Genomic DNA, 19,253 nt, shown 5'->3' with positions numbered 1-19,253 from the left:
TGTATAGTTCTAAGGTAACCAAATGGGTGTTAATGCAGCATTTGCGGGTGCTGCCAGTTTGTACCAGTGGTAGACACCCAGAAGGTCCTGGACATTGCTGGGAAGGATGGTGTCATTCTCATCCCTCTTCCTTCTGATCTTTCTGCAGGCGCTGATAGAGACGGCTCTGACAAGAGTGGTGCTGCCCATGCCGATTCTGGTTCTACCTCCCATAATAATGTCTGGACTTGAAAAGTAAGTATGGGCTCCAAACATCACCTTCCCTTGTTCTCTATTATGTGTTAAAGTGCAAGTAGAGCCAAATCATTTTCCTTTTAGTTATGGATAGAGTAGGGAACAGAGATGGCTGAGGTTCTAACTTTTAAAACTCTATTAAAAAAAAGTTTTAGCTTTAGATACACTTTTAAGGCTTTTTTGGTTTTTATTCTTCATAAAAGAAAGGTTTTCACCAACACACCTTGGTGTAGTGATAATCCTGTTATTTATTCACATTAGGTAACAGCTATCACAGGCTGATGTTTCGGGACCTTATATGATTCCATCCCATTCTTCCCATCTATGGCCAGCTTTAGACCTATAGATGTACCGTATTTTCCGGCGTATAAGACGACTGGGCGTATAAGTCGACCCCCCTAATTTTCATCTACCGGTAATACTTATACTTAGGTTACCTTGGAGATATTATACTCGGCGTATAAGACGACCCCCCATTTTTGGGGGATTTTTTTGAGGTTCAAAAGTAGTCTTATACGCCAGAAAATACAGTATTTAATTGGATTATTTACAACACCCCGAACTCAAGACAGTTTGCAGGAAAAAAACCTGACGGGTTGGTTGCACTGAAATCATTCGATAGATCGACTTAAGTACAACCTGCCCTATGCGAACCGATGTGATGTGAGGACCCACATATCAATCCTTAGGACCATCCAGGACCACCCAGGTATGGACGGATGAGACAAAGATCTGGACCACTGTCCTAAGCCTTTCTAGACCTTTCTAGACCTCCGTATGGTAGTGGGGGTCAACATCTTCTGGTGAGTGTGCATTTCTATTCTACCCTACGAGCACGGATGGTGTCACCGCCATTGTTCTGAATCGCACTTCACAGTGACTGGAGTTCTGAATCGCACTTTAGAGTGACTGGAAGACGAATAAGGATCGGTTCAGTATAGCACTTTGAAGAGACTTTTTTACATACCTGCAATTTATATATATGAACCTTATATGGACACTGAATGCACTTATTGCTGATTGCACTGCATAAGAAAACTTTTGCACACATTACCGTTACTTTGATGCACTTTATATGGGCACTTGCAATATTGTTTCACGATGCATTTTATATGAATATTATATGAATATTATTCCCATTCATTTATTATTGATGCGTTTTAAGCCGATATTTATTAATGCACTTTAAGTTGATAATTACTCAGTATTGATGCACTTACAGTGGATGTCTTACACATCTTCACTTGCATTTATTCCAGCATCATACACATAGTGCCCTCTTTGAAAGATTTCACCTCTATTATATTTTTGGGTTTTCAACCAAGGAGCAGAATAGAAAATTTCCTAGAATAAATGAATTTCTAACTCTGAATGTGGTTTTTGTTTGGGAAAAATCTTAGATATTGTGACGCTCATGTTCTAGGCACAAGATAACCCTGAGGTTCTATTCAAGTAGCCCGGCCAAATTCTAAGGACTTTCAACCAAAATGAGTTGAGTCTGATGGTAGGATTGAATGCCCTGATTAACTTTTTTTCAGAATTTCCATTTAATCATTCAAACCAAATTTTATTTATGAGTGCCAGCTTTGCAGTGCCCATGTTCAGTGACCTGTCCTGGCAGATGCCCCCATGCTGCTATGTGCTTTGATGTGGCTCAGGTCAGCCTGCAGGGCTAGATGTCGCATAGCAGAAGTAGACTCCCCCTCTCCTCCCTACAAAAGCTTCAAAGTGAGGCCTTTGCTTATCAGCAATCTGGATTTATTGAAGGGGAGTTTCTTTGCAGCAGGTTATCTGAAAAGATTGCTTATCCAGACATCTTTAGACTTCTCCTGCTTGTTTTACGACTGTGGCTACCTGTGGGTCATCTTGCTATCAGCAACAGTAGATGTGTTGTATCATGTATCTGATGGGAGATAGTGAGTTTAAAGTGAGCAGTGACACCTCAGGTGAGGGCAGCTGATGGTGTAATCTCCGGATTTCCAGGACAAGTCTGATCCTTCCCTGTCACAGCTTATCTAAATTAACTTATAGATGCTAGAGAGGTGATTGTCAACTTACGGAATATGGGGGACCTCAACTGTGGTCCTGGACATCACCAAAGGCAGCACATAATTATGGATGGAATTCTAGAGAGTACTGTTAGAAACTTCAGATACACTAGAGGAAATTATAGAAATTCTACAGATTGTTTAGAGACATGCTTTAGAAGACAAATACAAAACCAAATAGTGGTCCTTTAAAAAGTGCATCAAATCGTTATTCCCAGTTATTAGTGGAAAAGTGACTTAACTTATCTTTGAAAATATTTTGGTAACTATTAGTTTTCACTTCCTTGGCAAAAAAAAAAAACTGCAAACCTTGCTGCACATGGGCCAGATCCATCCATTGTTTAAACCTAGTGTTCTTCAAAAAAAAAAAAGAACACACTGGACCTGGTGGCTCAGGGATGAGTAGATCTCTTATAGAAACTGGTCACCGTGTAGAATTATTATTATTTTGCAGGACTTGTATAGTGCCAACAGTATGCGCAGTTTTGGTGTGGGCCTAAAAGGAGAGTCCAGGGTTACCCTGGACTATCTATCTGGATAATCTATTTAGAAGCAGAAGTATGGAGTACAGCCAAACCACTAAAACGAAAGCAGTGCAAGATATTTCTGTATGATTATCCTTCCCTGGTTAGCCACTTATGCCGTGTAGCAATTATCATTGATATAATAAAAGTTTGCATATGCATAATACATGTACAAACTGAGCTGACATGATAGTTGCTATAAGACATAATTGGCTAACCTGAAAATGGTAATGCAAGGCAAGATATTGGTATATGAGTAGGTCTCTCCTGCCTGTAGTTCCTAAGCTAAAAAAAAAAAATGAGCCAATTCCCCCATTTACAGATTCGATGGGGATGGGGGAATCCTTCCCACTGAGCTATTGTATTCTGACAGCAGGGAAGCTTACTCACTGTCAATACAATGATCTGTGTTGCTGGCAATATCTGACGGCACTGATCATTTGGCAAAAACCCAACAGGCTGGTTGTACACAAGTTGATCGATAAATTGACTTGTGTACAACCAGCCTGTCCATACACGGATTGAAAATCAGCCTTTCCCTGCTAGACCTAGCCAAATATCAATCAATGTATGGCCAGTTTTAGACACCCTCACTCTAATGGCTTGATCTTAGTAAGATGATACCCTGTATAAACGATGCCTGGGGACATGCGTAATTTAGCAGGGTGTTTAACAATCTATTGAGCCGGCTTTTCAATGTTTGGGTGGAACTGTGCATTGAGATAACAGTTGTAAGTTTGATATAACTTGTATGAAGAATGCTTAAGGAAAGATTATGAGCACAAATAATTTAATTTGTAAAATAATGCATTGAAATTAGGTAGGTAGGGTGTGAATGAGGAGGCAATGGGGTAGGTAAGGTGTAAATGAGGAGGCAATTAAATAAGAAGGGGGAAGAGTAGAGGGGAAAATGGGGTAGGTTGGGCGTGAGTGAGAAGGATTGGGGTAGGTAGGGTATAAGTGGGGAGGGATAGGTTAGGTAGGCTGCGAGTAAGGAGGGAAAAAGTAGGTAGGGTGTAAACGAGGAAGAAATGGGGGTAGGTAGGGTGTGAGTAAGGGAGGGATTGGGTATAAATAGTCTTGAGTGAAAAGGGATTTAAATAAGAAGTGTTTGAGTGTGAAGGAAATGGAGTAAAAGGGTTGCAAGTGTAGATGCAGGTAAATAAGAAGGGTTTGAGTAACGAAGAAATGGGGTAAGTAGAGGGTATGAATTAGGAGATAACTGGTTGAAAGTGTGTGAACCTGTAAAATTGCCTAATTTCCCCATCAACACAGTCAGTGTTGATGGGTGAATAACCCCTGCAGTGCTATTGTGCTCTGCCTGCCAGCAGAACACAATGATCACTTCTGGTAGCCATAAACGCTGGCAGTGATAGCATGCAAAACATCTGACAGACTGGTGGTACTGAAGTCAATTGATAGATCAACTTCTTGACTGATCCCTGCTGAACCTGGTGTAGATTCAATCCATCTATTGCATGCTGTAGTGGGAAATTAAAAAAGAAGACTTTAAGTTAGAAGGGAATGGGGGAAGGAAGAGTGTAAGCTGAAGGAGGAGAGTGGAGAGAGCTGTGATGAAAAATAAAGAGGAGTAGAGAGCAGTGTAACTGAGTAAGGAGGGAAGTAAAGAACGCTGTGGTTGAGGAAGGAGTGCAATGGAAAGTGATGTTGCTGAAAAGGGAACTGAGTAAAGAGCGATGTGGCCGTAGTTGGAGTGGACTAAAGAGCTTTATTGGGGGTGAAGGAGTGGAGTAGAGAAATATATGGGTGAGGAAGGAGTGCAGTAGAGGGCAATGTAGCTGGGAAAGGAGCAGGGTAAAGAGTGATGCCGCTAACTCGCTAAGCAGTGGATTAGACAGTGATATGCCTTCAAAGGAGTGGACAGATACAGTATATGGGTGATGAAGGAGGGGAATAGAAAGCTATATGGGTAAGGAAGGAGTGGTGTAGTGAGTGACTTGGCTGAGGAAGGAGTGCAGTAGAGAGCTGTATGGGTAAGAAAGGAGTGAATAAGAGAACTGTATGGGTGAGGAAGGAGTGGAGTAGAGAGTGATGTGCCCTCAAAGAAGTGGATTAGACAGATATATGAGGAAGAAGGGGAAAAAAGAGCTATATGAGTGAGGAAGGAGTCAATTAGAGAGCTTTATGGGTGAGAATGGAGTGCAGTAGAGCGTGATGTGGCTGAAAAAAAAAAGAGTAGAGTGTTGTAGCTGGGGAATGAGCAGAGTAGAGAGCAATGTGGCTGATGGAGTAGAGAGCGAGGTTGAGGAAGGAGCAGTGTAGAAAAAGATGAGGCTGAGGAAGGAGCAGTGTAGAAAAAGATGAGGCGGAGGAAGGAGCAGAGTAGAGAGCTCTGTGGTTGAGGAAGGAGTGGAATAGAAAGCTGTGTGGTTGAGGAAGTAGCTGACCGGAGAGCTATGTGGCTAAGGAAGGAGCTGAGTGGAGAGCTATGTGGCTGAGGAAGGAGCTGAGTGGAGAGCTAAGTGGTTGAGGAAGGAGCTGAGTGGAGATCTAAGTGGTTGAGGAAGGAGCGGAATACAGAGCTATGTGGTTGAGGAAGGAGTGGAGTAGGGAGTTATCTGGCTGAGGAAGGAGCGGAGTACAGAGCTATGTCATTGGGGAGGGAGTGGAGTAGAAAGCTATGTGGCTGAGGAAGGAGTGGAATAGAGAGCTATATGGTGGAGGAAGACGTGGAGTAAGGAGCTATGTGGCTGAGGAAGCAGTGGCGTACAGAGCTAGGTCATTGAGGAAGGAGCGGAGTACAGAGGTATGTGGTTGAGGAAGGAGTGGAGTAGGGAGCTATCTGGCTGAGGAAGGAGCGGAATAGAGAGCTATGTGGTTGACAAGGAGTAGAGTAAAGATCTATGTGGCTGAGGAAGGAGTGGAAAAGAGAGCTATATGGTGGAGGAAGGCGTGGAGTAAAAAGCTTTGTGGTTGACAAGAAGTGGAGTAAAGAGCTATGTGGCTGAGGAAGCAGTGGCATACAGAGCTGTCATTGAGGAAGGAGCGGAGTACAGAGGTATGTGGTTGAGGAAGGAGCGGAGTACAGAGGTATGTGGTTGAGGATGGAGTGGAGTATACAGCAGGGACGTGCGGTGAGGCACTGGTTAGTATCAGAGCCAGATACAACCCCCACATTATTTAGTGAATAAACCCCACATCACCATTTAGTGAATCAAACCCCCGCAGCGTAGCCGAGCGCTGTAAGATGAAAAATGTAATCTTCAGCCAATTGGCTTACGCTTAAAAACCCACGCAGCAGGACGCAGGCAGTCAATCAGATTCCCCCAGACAAATATGCATCTGGTGAAAGGAATCTATTGGACAGCAGATTTTTATTTTTTATTTCTGCATTCTGTAACAGCCCTGTAAATGCTGAAATGTCACTGGTCCGGTACAGACAGGGCTGTTACAGAATGCAGAAATAAAAATGACACTGTGCTCTATATTGCTACCAACAGTCCTGATTTTATTAAAACAAGTCCTTATGTGGGGTATATTAGTAAACTGTGAGAACTAAGGAAAGTGTCATATATAATCTATATAATAAAAGAATAGAACCTGAACCATTCTGTGATTATATAGATTATATATAACACCTTCATTAGTTCTCATAGTTTACGAATTTAACCAGCATAATGACTTGTTTTACCATATGTAAACGGCATTCAAACCACACCGCGAATGTTCGAGTGAGAGCAATAATTCCAGCCTAAGACCTCCTCTGTAACTCTAAATATCTAACCTGTAAACATTTTTAAAGCGTTGCCTATGGAGATTTTTAGGTACTGAAGTTTGGCACCATTCCACAAGTGTGCGCAATTTTAAAGTGTGACAGGTTAGGTATCTATTTACTCTGCCTAACATCATCTTTCACATTATATAAAAAAAAATTGGGTTAACTTTAGTGTTTTTTTTTTTTTTTTTCATGAAACTGTTTTTTCTCTCAAATAAAATGCGTTTGAAAAATTGCTGCGCAAATACTCTGTAAAAAAAAAAAAAAAATTGCAATGACCGTCTTTGCTAAAAAATATATTTAATGTTTGGGGGTTCTGAGTAATTTACTAGCCAAAAAATGATGATTTTTACATGTAGGAGAGAAGTGTCAGAATTGGCCTGGGTTGCAAGGGGTTAATTACCATATATAAGTAATATTTGAACAATTATTATATATTGTTTTTAAGGTAATTTACTATATTTTCAAAAACTGTACTCAAGCAGGTGGCTTAATGGACAAATAACTGAAGTTTGAAGTTATAACTTTAAACTAGTAATTTCACAGTAAATAGATAAATAATAAATTATTATGCTATAACATATAACATAATATATTATTTTGCTTGATTAAAAAAAGTACCTTTTCAGCAGGAGCAGATTCTTCATCTTCACTGTGTGAGAAAAACACAGGATTATGGGTAAACCTTATACTAGGGATAGACCAATTATTAGCAAGGCCGATATATCAGGGGGCCGATATGCACTTTCCCGTATATATCAGGGGGCCGATATGCACTTTCCCGTATATATCGGGGGGCGATATGCACTTTCCCCGATACATCGGTATCGGCCCCAGAAGTGGCCGATATTGCCGATATTTTTGTGACGTCATTCTGCCTTCTTAGGCCGCCTCCCTTGCCTTGGACAGCCTCATCTGGAGTCGGGACTAGTCTCGCAGGAGTGTATGGGTGGGTCACAGCCAGACACCCACCCACAGCAGCCCGGTGCCAGCCAGCCACCCACGGGCCCTGTACCAGCCAGCCACAGGCCCTGTACCAGCCAGCCACAGGCTATGTGCCAGCGAGCCAGCCAGCCTCCTACAGGCCCTATACCATCCAGCCACCCACAGGCACTGTGCCACCAGCCACCCACAGGCACTGTACCAGCCAGCCAGCCACCCACACCCACAGGCCCTGTACCAGCCAGCCAGCCACAGGCACTGTACCAGAGAGCCAGCCAGCCATCCACAGGCCCTGTACCAGCCAGCCAGCCACAGGCACTGTACCAGAGAGCCAGCCAGCCATCCACAGGCCCTGTACCAGCCAGCCACAGGCACTGTACCAGTGAGCCAGCCAGCCACCCACAGGCCCTGTACCAGCCAGCCAGCCACAGGCACTGTACCAGCGAGCCAGCAAGCCACCCACAGGCACTGTACAAGCCAGCCACCCACAGCCCCTGTGCCAGCCACCCACCCACCGCAGGGTGCCAGCCAGCCACCCACCACAGGGTGCCAGACAGACAGCCACCCACAGACAGGGTGCCAGACAGCCACCCACAGGCCCTGTACCAGCCAGCCACAGGCCCTGTACCAGGCAGCCACCCACAGCCCCTGTGCCAGTTACCCACCCACCACATGGTGCCAGCCAGCCACCCACCACAGGGTGCCAGACAGCTGGCCACCCACCACAGGGTGCCAGCTAGCCAGCCACCCACCACAGGGTGACAGCTAGCCAGCCATCCACCACAGGGTGCCAGCTAGCCAGCCACCCACCGCAGGGTGCCAGCAAGCCAGCCATTAAGCATTCAACAAAAATTAACATGTTCAGTACCAGATTTGTGTCTTTATTTTTCAAAACTTTAAATGTACAAAATATCGGCCCATATCGGCCGATACCGATACGTTGTGACCAAAATATCAGCCCTGAAAAAAAAAACATATCGGTCTATCCCTACCTTATACCCATAAACCCATGTTTTTTCCTTGTACAGTAGTTAAGAGGGCTGGGCTGTAAGGAAGCATTTGGTTTTTTTTGACACTGCATTGAGAGGACAGCCTCCACTACAGCATTTTTATTGGACAGCTTGGACCAGTGGTGCTTCACCATTGGTCCAAGGCTCCAAGCTGTCCATTGAGCTCAGTGACTCTGACAAGAAATCAGAGGCACTGAGCTCATCCTCTCAGTCTGCCGCAACAGCTTCTGACAGGCTACGCAAGGAGCCCCGTATCTCCAGGACCATAGGTGCTAGGACTTCAGGAACGTACCTCCCAAATTTTGGGGTCACTGTGACCCCAGGTCGCTGAGCTACGAACCTCGAAGCTCAATTGTTTTTCTTTTTTTTTTTTTCATTTCATTGCAGGTGAGGTTACTGCATGTCCCTGGTATACAGAGATAAAGAGAAAAATGACCACGCTAATCTAAAAGAAAGAAAAAGCTGCTAACACCACAATTGACCAAAATTGCGTAAAAATAAATTACATAAGCGCAGCGCTAAAAAATACGAAGTGATCATATATAGAAACATATATCACACAGAACCATCATAAAAAATGAGTGTGAACTAAAAAGTTCATAGAAGAGACAGTCCACATAATAACAGGAACGTGTCGATATATAATCCAGATTAAAAAGTGTGTAAAGGGTGCGCTGATAAATAAATGTAAGCTGCAACCAAAGATCCAAATATTGGAAATATGAATAGTGTAAAATAAAAGTCTGGTGCGCTAAATAATGAAGTTTCACTCTCAAATGTGTGAAAATATGAACAATAGTATACCAAATCACTAGACAATGTTTTTTTTTTTTAATTTATATCTTTATTGGTGATTTTTTATATATACATACATTTCAAACAAACATTGTCATGATCTGACCAAACCCCACCCCCCTTACCTCCCCCTCCCTCCTCCCCCCAATTAAACCAAAAAAAAAAAAAAACAAACACCGAAAAAAAAAAAAAAGTTTTTATACTTTTATGCACTCATTCCCAACATTTCTTCGTATGAAGATATATTCCATACTATATTACCGTACGCCAGAAGGGGTATGGGGACCGTCCCCCCGCAGCCTGGACCAGGCTCCGCCCAGGATGACCCTCTCTTAAACTCCCTTTAAGAAGAATTGGCTTCCAAGTATTGCACCCAGGGTTTCCATCTCAACTTAACTTGATCCTCTGAATTTCCCAATATGGCGGACAGTTCTTCCATCTTAAAAATCTCATTGACCTTCCCACACCACAACTCGTAAGTTGGGATCACTGTCTGTTTCCAGAAAATAGGTATGCATGCCCTTGCTGCATTCAACAGACGCAGAGTCAGGGACTTCCTGTAGCTCCGCACTGAGCTTCCTGTCAAATGCAGCAAGCACAACGCGGGGTCCTCTAGTATATCCACGTTGGCTATATGTTTTATAGCCACTGCTATCTTATTCCAAAATGGCCGCACTCTTTTACATCCCCAAAAAATATGTACCATATTTCCATCCTCCAATCCACACCGCCAGCATTTTCCTGAGACCGCCTCTTTTATTCTGTGTAATAGTGATGGGACTCTATACCATCTGGTTAGAATTTTATACCCTGTCTCTTGGATCTTACAATCTAGTGACGATTGGTGAACTAATCTCAGGATCTTATTTATCTGCTCTTTTGACCACACGGTGTTTAACTCCTGCTCCCATTTTTGGATAAACGGCAATTGTTGGTCTCCCTCATCTTCTGACAATTGTGTATAGAACCTTGAGATCAAATGGCCCGTCGCGTTACCTGTTCTACACATATTTTCCAGATCCGTTAGCTCTCGTGGTGCATACCCTTTCTGCCGAACTGATCTAATATAATTATACAACTGATAAAGGCTGAAATAATCTAGCGATTCTCCTGCACCTGTCCTAAGTTCTTCTAGGGAGGGCATAGGCCCATTTTGCCATATATCACCTAGGCGCCTTTTACCATTCTGAGCCCACCTACGGAGTCTGGCATTTATACACCCCGGGGGAAAATCCGGGTTCCCCAAGATCGGTGTCATCGGAGATATACCCGGGGCTACCCTCCAATGCGACTGAATTCTCTTAGTTTCTTTTATAGTCGCTCCCACTGTAGGATGTTTGAGAATAGCGTCTTTTGATTCGAACACCGACCATGGGGCTGGGGGGGTTAGCTGACCTTATTCCTCATTCTCTAAATCCACCCATCATTTGGTAAGTTTATTGCAGTGCCAGTCAACCACCCTTACTATATGGACCGCCCTGTAATATCTCAGGATATCTGGTAATCCCATCCCACCTCTTACTTTGGGTAAGGCCAACGTCTGCATCTTAATTCTCTGGGATTTGTTTGCCCAAATATAGGCGCGGAGTATGCCCTTGATTGATTAAAAGAATTCTTTTGGAACTGCTATTGGAATTGTCTGCATTAAATACAAAATACGGGGTAACACATTCATTTTAATAACGCTACAGCGCCCAAACCACGTCACTGCCAACAGCTGCCATATTCTAAGATCTGCTTTAATCTTTCCTACAAGCGGAAGGTAATTCTTTCTATAGAGATCCGCGGGATCTGCCGTTAACTGTATCCCTAAGTATTTCAGCGTATCTGAAGCCCATTGAAACGGGAACGCTGTTCGAAGTGCTCTCTCTTCTTGGTCAGATAACGATATGTTGAGTGCCGCTGATTTAGTTACATTAATTTTATAATTAGAGAACCCACTGTATGTTTTCAGGGCGTCTAGAATATTTGGTAATGAAAGAGAAGGGTTAGTAGCAAAAAACAGCAGGTCATCCGCAAACGCGGCCACCTTGTGGTGTTCCCCCCCGCTTTGGATTCCCGCTATATCCGGAGAACTCCGAATTCTGCACAATAGGGGTTCCAGACACAACACGAATATAAGCGGGGATAGAGGGCACCCCTGCCGTGTGCCATTAGAGATAGGGAAGTAACTCGACCTCCATTCATTTACCCTAACCGCAGCCGTATGGACCGTATAAAGTGCCAGTATAAATTGCAGCATTTGTGGTCCCAGGCCTATGTATGACAGGGTGGCCCGGATAAAATCCCACGCCACCCTGTCAAAGGCCTTTTCCGCATCTGCTGCGAAGAGAACCATCTTCTTCCGTGATGTACGTGCCCGATGTATTAAATCTATGGCTCGGATTGTATTGTCCCGGGCCTCCCGGGTAGGAATAAAGCCCACTTGGTCGAAATGGACCAAGTCTGCCATATGTAGTAAGAGCCGATTTGCTAATATTCTTGCGTATAGTTTCGTGTCTACATTTATCAAAGATATCGGGCGATAGCTGCCACAACACAGGGGGTCCTTCTCCTCTTTAAGTATTAGAGTAATATGCGCCCGTAAAGAATCCAACGGGAACGCCGCTCTTCTTCCCACTTCATTGAAATGTGATAGTAGGGGTTTCTTTAAACGCTCCACAAATTTCTTGTAATAACTTCAAGTAAAGCCATCTGGGCCAGGTGCCTTATGTGCCTTGGTCTGTGAAATCGCAGCGGCCAGCTCTTCCCCCGATATCTCGCCTTCCAAAGTCAGTACTTGGTCTTCTGAAAGTGTACGCATGCCCGAGTCTCGTAAATACTCCTCTATCTGCCTCCCATTTTCTGGACTTTTCTTGCTCCCTATTTCCAGTAGGTTATATAGTGACCGATAGAAAGAGCAGAACTCTTCTGCTATGTCAGCTGAAGTGTGAACCTCCCCACCTTTTGTATTTCTAAGACGTAAAATTTGAGTTCGTCTTTTTGGGCCCCTCAATGCTCGTGCCAGCATCGCCCCTGGTTTATTTGCGTATTCATACAGGTGTCTTTTCAACCATAACATATTTCGTACTGTCTTTTGGAAAAGTATCTGATTCAATTCCTCTCTTACCCGCATGAGAGGGATCAAGTGAGCTTCCGCAAGCGTTCTCTTATGCTGTCTACTCAGATGTTCAATTTTAGTTAGATATTCTTTAATTTTCGCCTCTCGCTCTCTTCTACGCTGTGCACCCAACTGTATCAGAACGCCTCTTATCACGCACTTGTGCGCTTCCCAGATCGTGGAAGGTGAGAGCGACTCCGATTTATTTTCCAAAAAGTAGTTATGTAACGCCTCATCTATCTTCCCCTCCATTTCCGAGGATTGTAATAAGGCCTCATTTATGCGCCATGATCTTGGACTACAGTTTTTTGATTCCCACTCTATACTCACATACACCGGAAAATGGTCAGAGATTGAAAAATCTCCGATATCTGAGTCTGTCACTAACGGCAGGTCTGCCTGGGTAACCAGGATTCTGTCTATCCTACTATATGCCTTGTGGATTGGAGAATAGAAAGTGTAATTTCTCTCCCCTGGGTGCATCAACCTCCATGGGTCGATGAGGCCCAAGAGGGAGATCTCTTTTTGTAGCCTTCGTAATTTAGCAAATGACATATATGAGCTTCTTTTGGAGGTATCCAACAGAGGTTCTGGGGCATAATTAAAGTCACCTCCCATCACTAAGTGCCCTTCCCGGAATTCCAAGACAACTGGAATCATTTTCTGTAAAAACATTACATGCTCATAGTTGGGAAAATAGACATTTACGAGGGTTACCTCGACCCGTCCTATCCACCCCTTCACCAACACGAACCTACCCATTGGGTCAGCCAATTCTTCTTTCAGGGTCCAATTTATAGCACTTGATATTAAAATGCTCACACCCTTTGATTTAGCATTAGGGGATGTAGCGTGGTAAACCCATGGAAAGTCTTTATTGTACAATTTTGGTACTGCATCTTTGCGGAAGTAGGTCTCCTGAATGAAAGCTATTTGTGTAGCATCTCATTCTCAACTATCAACCCCCTACGCTTCTGTGGGGTTGATAGTTCCCTCACATTATAGGTCGTAATCTTACAACCTGCTGCCCCCCCCTGGGTCGCCCCACCTCCAGCCACCATTGTGGAATGGTCCCCTGCCCCCTACGGCCACACAACCTATGCGAGAAAAAAAAAAAAAATTACAAGAAAAGAAACCCCCCTTCACCCACACAAGTATGTATATACTGTTTAATACCCACTACCCCTACCCCCCTCTAATGGTTATCTAAACCAGCGCAACCAGGCGCTATCTACTGAGGGGGCCGTGGTTCCCAAAACCCCGTGAGCAAGCCACTGTACCTGGACACTCTCCTTCAAGAACACAAGCGGGAAGAAAAAAGAAGAAAAGGCTGGGCTCCAAAAATTGGAGCTAAGAAAATGGGCTCTACTCCCTCTCACCCCTACCGTGGTGGTAAGGATGTAGTCCCTATCTTATCACTGGCAGACAGTAAAACTATAAATTTAAAGTGTCCAGCTAGAGGAGCTCTAACTCGGCGGACGACCGCCTTCCTTCACATAATGTCAATGTCCTACTCCCCCCCCCCCCCGCCCCAGAGACCCCCTCTTACGCCTCCCAATCTAGTCAAACTACCCCGAGCCAGGTCGCAGATAAAGGGGACTTGATTGCTACATGGTCAGATCCCTTGCTTGTGCCTTCTACTCCTATCACTCTATGGATTCCCCTCCCCCTTCTCCCATCTCCCTTCCAGAGGGCCCCGGGGCCCCCTCACCCCCCCTTCTTCAAAACATCTACCCTCCCCTCAACTCCATCTTAACCCTTCAGACTTGCGCTAGGTCCTGGGAGGATCTCTCTTACTCACTTCTAGTTGCTATTAACCATAACTATTCCCTGAGTCACTATATCCTCTGTATACACCCTAATAGTGATTTAAATTCGGTATTATTAAGTCTCACATATCTTCTTTTTTATGTCTTAAGCGTGTCCCGCACGAAGTGAGGGAACACTCTCAAATTACCTCTACCTCAGTGCCCCCTTCCCTCTTAACCCTTAATATCGTGCTCCGGCCCTCCATGGCTGGCGGGGGCACGAATAGAAACAAAAAAAAAAAAAATTTATAAAAAAAACACCTTGTGAAGTTATAGTTGATTTCTACAGATACAAATATATAATATCCATCTTTCCTGTGAAAAAAAAAAAAAATCCAAAAACCCACACCACAAATCCCCCATAAGAAAAACATGAAAAAATAACACAAATCACACTAAAAGTAACCCCCCTTCCCCTTCGAGGGTGACTCAGATAGTAAGGACATATAAAAAGTAAAACAGAAAAAATGCAGAAAAAACGCCCATATCTTGACAAAGCAAATGTTCGAGGCGGGTGTGGGGATACCAGGGACCTCCACACATCTTAACTTTCCCCCCTCACAGAAAGAGAGGGAGAAGAGGAGATAGGGAGAACCCCAGAAACAAACAAAAGAAAAAAAAAAACGCATGGGAAAAACCGGAAAAATAAATACAAAAAAAAAAAAACATGGAATAGGCCAGGAACCTGTGTGCAGCACTTTTAGGTTTGTTGTATTAATGTCTCCTTGTCCTGAGCATCTGTTTTGCTCCCACCTCTATCTGCTCCAAATTTCACCCATGTTGTATGGCTTAATTCATGTAGTAGTTCACGGAGTTTCCTAGGACATCTAACCGGTCACTCACATGGATTGGGGCACACCCCAAAAATGTAAAGAGCCCGGGGAGCTGGTCTGGCCCTTTCAATAAGAACGTTTCTCTGTCTTTCACCACTTTCAAATGGAAGGGGTGTCCCCAAAAATAGGTTGCTCCCACTTTTCTTATGACCCCTAGGAGGGGTTTAATTGCGGCTCTCATCTTTAGGGTCCCCCGTGAAAGATCTGGCAACAGTTTCAGCTGAGAACCTTCATACTCAATCTGCCCTTTTGCCCATGCTTGTCTCATTATGTCTTCTTTAAGTGAAAACAGGTGAATCCTAATCAGGACATCTGGGATTAGTTCTGTTACCGTCCTTCGGGGCGCTTTAACCCTGTGCACTCTGTCAATTTCCATTTTTTCCATTTGGAGTCTCTCCAACACACCATTCAAAATACCCACTACCGTGGTTCTGAGCTCTGGGCCCTTTACGGATTCAGGCAAGCCCCACAGTCGGATATTATTCCTCCGGCTGCGGTTCTCGGCATCATCCTGCTGCAGCCGCAACCAGGTGACTTGTTTTTGCAACTGTGCTCGTGAACTTTCTAATTCAGAGATTCTGGCTTCAAAATCACATTGTACTGACTCTGTATTCACCAATCTGCCTTCAATTTGGTCAACTTTTTGTTTTAAACCACATATTTCCATTTTAATGTCACTCACGATTGCTGCAGCCATATCTTGGATATCCTGTTTCGTCGGGATCAGCTTTACAAACTCACCCCACTCTGCTGTTGATGGTATTTGGGGCTGTTGCGGCATAGTCAGGGACTCTTTGGGCTCTTCGTTCCTTTGTTCCTGCGGTATATCCATTACTAAAGGCTTCTTCCCACCAGAAGAGACCCCAATAGATTGAGTGTTTGTAGCTTTGGGCCCTTTCTGCTGAACTGCCATTCCTGAGTTTGTTTGGCGTTTCTGTGATGCCTTGGTCCCAACAGTGCTTCGTGATGCCCCTGTGCGTCTCAGAAAATATAAGGTAATGTCTGTCCTTCTCTCTAGGGCTTGTTTCTGCTCCGGGCTGGCTGCTTGAGTCATATATACAGGGGAGACCAGCGACCTCCGCATCTACTGTCCCAGCTGGCACTCGACCCCGGCTCTCCTCCTCCACAGCCCCTCAGCCCCGCGCCGACCCACACGGTCTTTCACCCTATGCTGTACCTCTCTCGCTCTGAGGCAGGGTCCCGCACATTCAGCGTATGACCGCCTGCTTCTTTGCCACCACCGCTGCTTTATGGCTCCCCGAGCCTGGATTTCCCCATTACCTTCCTCCGTGAGCCTCGGGCCCCTCTCTGCACCTAGCGGGGGAGGGGGGGGGGGAGCCGACTCACTCACTGCACGGCGCTCTCTTCCACCAAGCAGAGCTCCTCACTGCTCGGCCTCTCACGGAGCCATTGACGAACCACGCCCCTCTCCTGCTCTGTGCACTAGACAATGTTAACAAAGTACTCAAATGTCTACAATGAATACCACATGAGGTGAAAACTTTGTAAATTAATATGCATTTACATAAATATCCCACAACAATTGGAAATGAGCAAAATTTCCCAAAGAGGTGTGCAAAAGTTCCAGATGCAAATATCTAAAGTCCAAAACTTAAACGGTGACAAAAGCACATGAAGAATCCAAATGATAGGGTGCAGATAAAATTAGGAGTGATGCTTCAAACGACAACCACGTGTCAGATATTATTATCTGATATCCCACCACCTGTTTAGGTTTGCTTCTTACCAGCAGATACATAGGGCGGAAATACAGCCACCTCAAGAGTAGACTCCTGGTGTCAGAAAGAGATATATATATAATACATCTTCCCACACCTCCTGAAGGAGGTAGGTGGGCCTCTTACCAGATTGCGAAAGATCTTAGGCCTGTGTTAATTCCCATCCAGGGACTCTCTCCTTCCTTCACTTTTGGTCGCCTCTTGGGTAAGTATGCTGGAGATCTCCTGTGGTCTTATGCCATTTCCTGGTCCCCAATGGTTCTCACATATATGGAACAGAAAGGCGGCCAATAGTGCGTTATCCCAAAAAAAAATGTATTAAATAAAAATTGGGGCACTTACAAGATCACCGCAAATCAACTGCCTGTGTGTTATAGATGTCCGCGGATGCCTGCAGTGCAGACCGCGGAGATGTCTGTGACGGCGCAGCGCCTCCTCTCTGATACGTTTCCACCCTAGTCGGGCTTCCACTGAGATAGGAAGCAGAGTAGAGAGCTATGTGGTTGAGAAAGATGTGGAGTACAGAGCTATGTGACTGAGGAGGGAGTGGAATAGAGAGCTATGTGGTTGAGGAAGGAGCAGAGTAGAGAGCTATGTGGTTGAGGAAGGAGCAGAGTAGAGAGCTATGGGATTGAGGAAGGAGCAGAGTAGAGAGCTATGTGGTTGAGGAAGGAGCAGAGAAGAGAGCTATGTGGTTGAGGAAGGCGCAGAGTTGAGAGCTATGTGGTTGAGGAAGGAGCAGAGAAGAGAGCTATGTGGTTGAGGAAGGAGCAGAGAAGAGAGCTATGTGGTTGAGGAAGGCGCAGAGTAGATAGCTATGTGGTTGAGGAGGGACCGGAGTAGAGAGCTATGTGGTTGAGGAAGGAGCGGAGTAGAGAGCTATGGTGTACATTTATTAAACTGAGAAGTTTTCTCTCGGTTCACTTCTTGGCAGTTCTCAGAGGAACATGATCTCCTTTGGCACCCTGTTTATGAAGCCGAGAATTTCACCTCTCAGAGGGAGAACAGAGGAGAAGTTTATCCTCTGAAAACAGCCGAGATCCGTGAAAAACTGGGTGGACTTCCTGTAATGACATGTTCTGATACGTGATAACACACACACACAAACACACATACATATATACAGTATATGTGTATGTATATATACACACACACACACGTTTTTTTTTTTCTTTTATTCATTTTTAACCCATTGGTGCTGATCTATAGGAAGAAAAAAAATCTTCTTCCTCTAATCGCACCAGCTTCTCTCCCTGATTCTCCACCTCTGAGCTGGAGAATCTGGAATGGAGATATTTCAGAGTAACGGCTGTGAGATCTTCAGATCTCACTTTTATAAACTGGCCGTTTGTGACAGAACGTACTGTGATGAGAAGCGAAGAACATGTTCTCTGCTCTTCATCTCGACTACATAATTTGGTACACACCAGAGATCAGTCGTGATCCTGAGGATCACAGCTTTTCTCTGTTTCGTAAGTGGACACCTATGTGGTTGAGGAAGGAGCGGAGTAGAGAGCTATGTGGTTGAGGAATCAGCTGAGTAGAGAGCTATGTGGCTGAGAAAGGGGAAGAGTCGAAAGCTATATGGTTGAGGAAGGAGCGGAGTACAGAGCTATGTGGCTGAGGAAGGAGGGGAATAGAGAGCTATTTGGTTGAGGAATGATTTGAGTAGAGAGCTATGTGGTTGAGAAAGGTGCAGAGTAGAAAGCTATGTGGTTGATGAAGGAGCAGAGTACAGAGCTATGTGGTTGAGAAAGGTGTAGAGTACAGAGCTATGTGACTGAGGAAGGAGTGGAATAGAGAGCTATGTGGTTGAGGAAGGAGCAGAGTAGAGAACTCTATGTGGTTGAGGAAGGACCAGAGTAGAGAGCTATGTGGTTGAGGAAGGAGCAGAGTAGAGAGCTATGTGGTTGAGGAAGGAGCAGAGTAGAGAGCTATATGGTTGAGGAAGGTGCAAAGTAGAGAGCTATGTGGCTGAGAAATGTGCAGAGTAGAAAGCCATGTGGTTGAGGAAGGAGTGTAGTACAGAGCTATGTGCCTGAGGAAGGAGTGGAGTACAGAGCTATGTGCCTGAGGAAGGCGTGAAGTACAGAGCTATGTAGCTGAGGAAGGAGTGGAATAGAGAGCTATGTGGTTGAGGAAGGATTAGAGTAAAGAGCTAAGGAGTTAAGGAAGGAACAGAGTAGAGAGCTATGCGGTTGAGGAAGGAGCAGAGTAGAGAGCTATGTGGTTGAGGAAGGAGCAGAGTAGAGAGCTATGCGGTTGAGGAAGGAGCAGAGTAGAGAGCTATGCGGTTGAGGAAGGAGCAGAGTAAAGAGCTATGTGGTTGAGGAAGGAGCAGAGGAGAGAGCTATGCGGTTGAGGAAGGAGCAGAGTAGAGAGCTATGAGGTTGAGGAAGGTGCAGAGTAGAGTGCTATGTGGTCTAGGAAGGAGCAAAGTAGAGAGCTATGTGGTTGAGAAAGGAGCAGAGAAAAGAGCTATGT

At 44.8% G+C, this 19,253-nt stretch overlaps 1 protein-coding gene across 1 annotated transcript in view; it reads left to right on the top strand.

Annotated features, from left to right (window-relative positions):
* Positions 1-19,253, top strand: part of SFXN5 (sideroflexin 5) — a gene marked incomplete at its 5' end in the record, with an annotated part of 451,990 nt that overhangs the window by 311,581 nt on the left and 121,156 nt on the right. Inside the window, one exon of the mRNA XM_082264426.1 lies at positions 149-234. Coding sequence (XP_082120552.1) covers positions 149-234 — 86 coding nt within the window. The remainder of the gene's footprint in view (positions 1-148; positions 235-19,253) is intronic.

Source organism: Pelophylax lessonae (assembly GCF_965119305.1).
Source record: "Pelophylax lessonae genome assembly, chromosome: 1".
Classification (NCBI taxonomy): Eukaryota; Metazoa; Chordata; class Amphibia; order Anura; family Ranidae; genus Pelophylax; species Pelophylax lessonae.
This window is presented reverse-complemented; position numbering and strand designations above follow the sequence as displayed.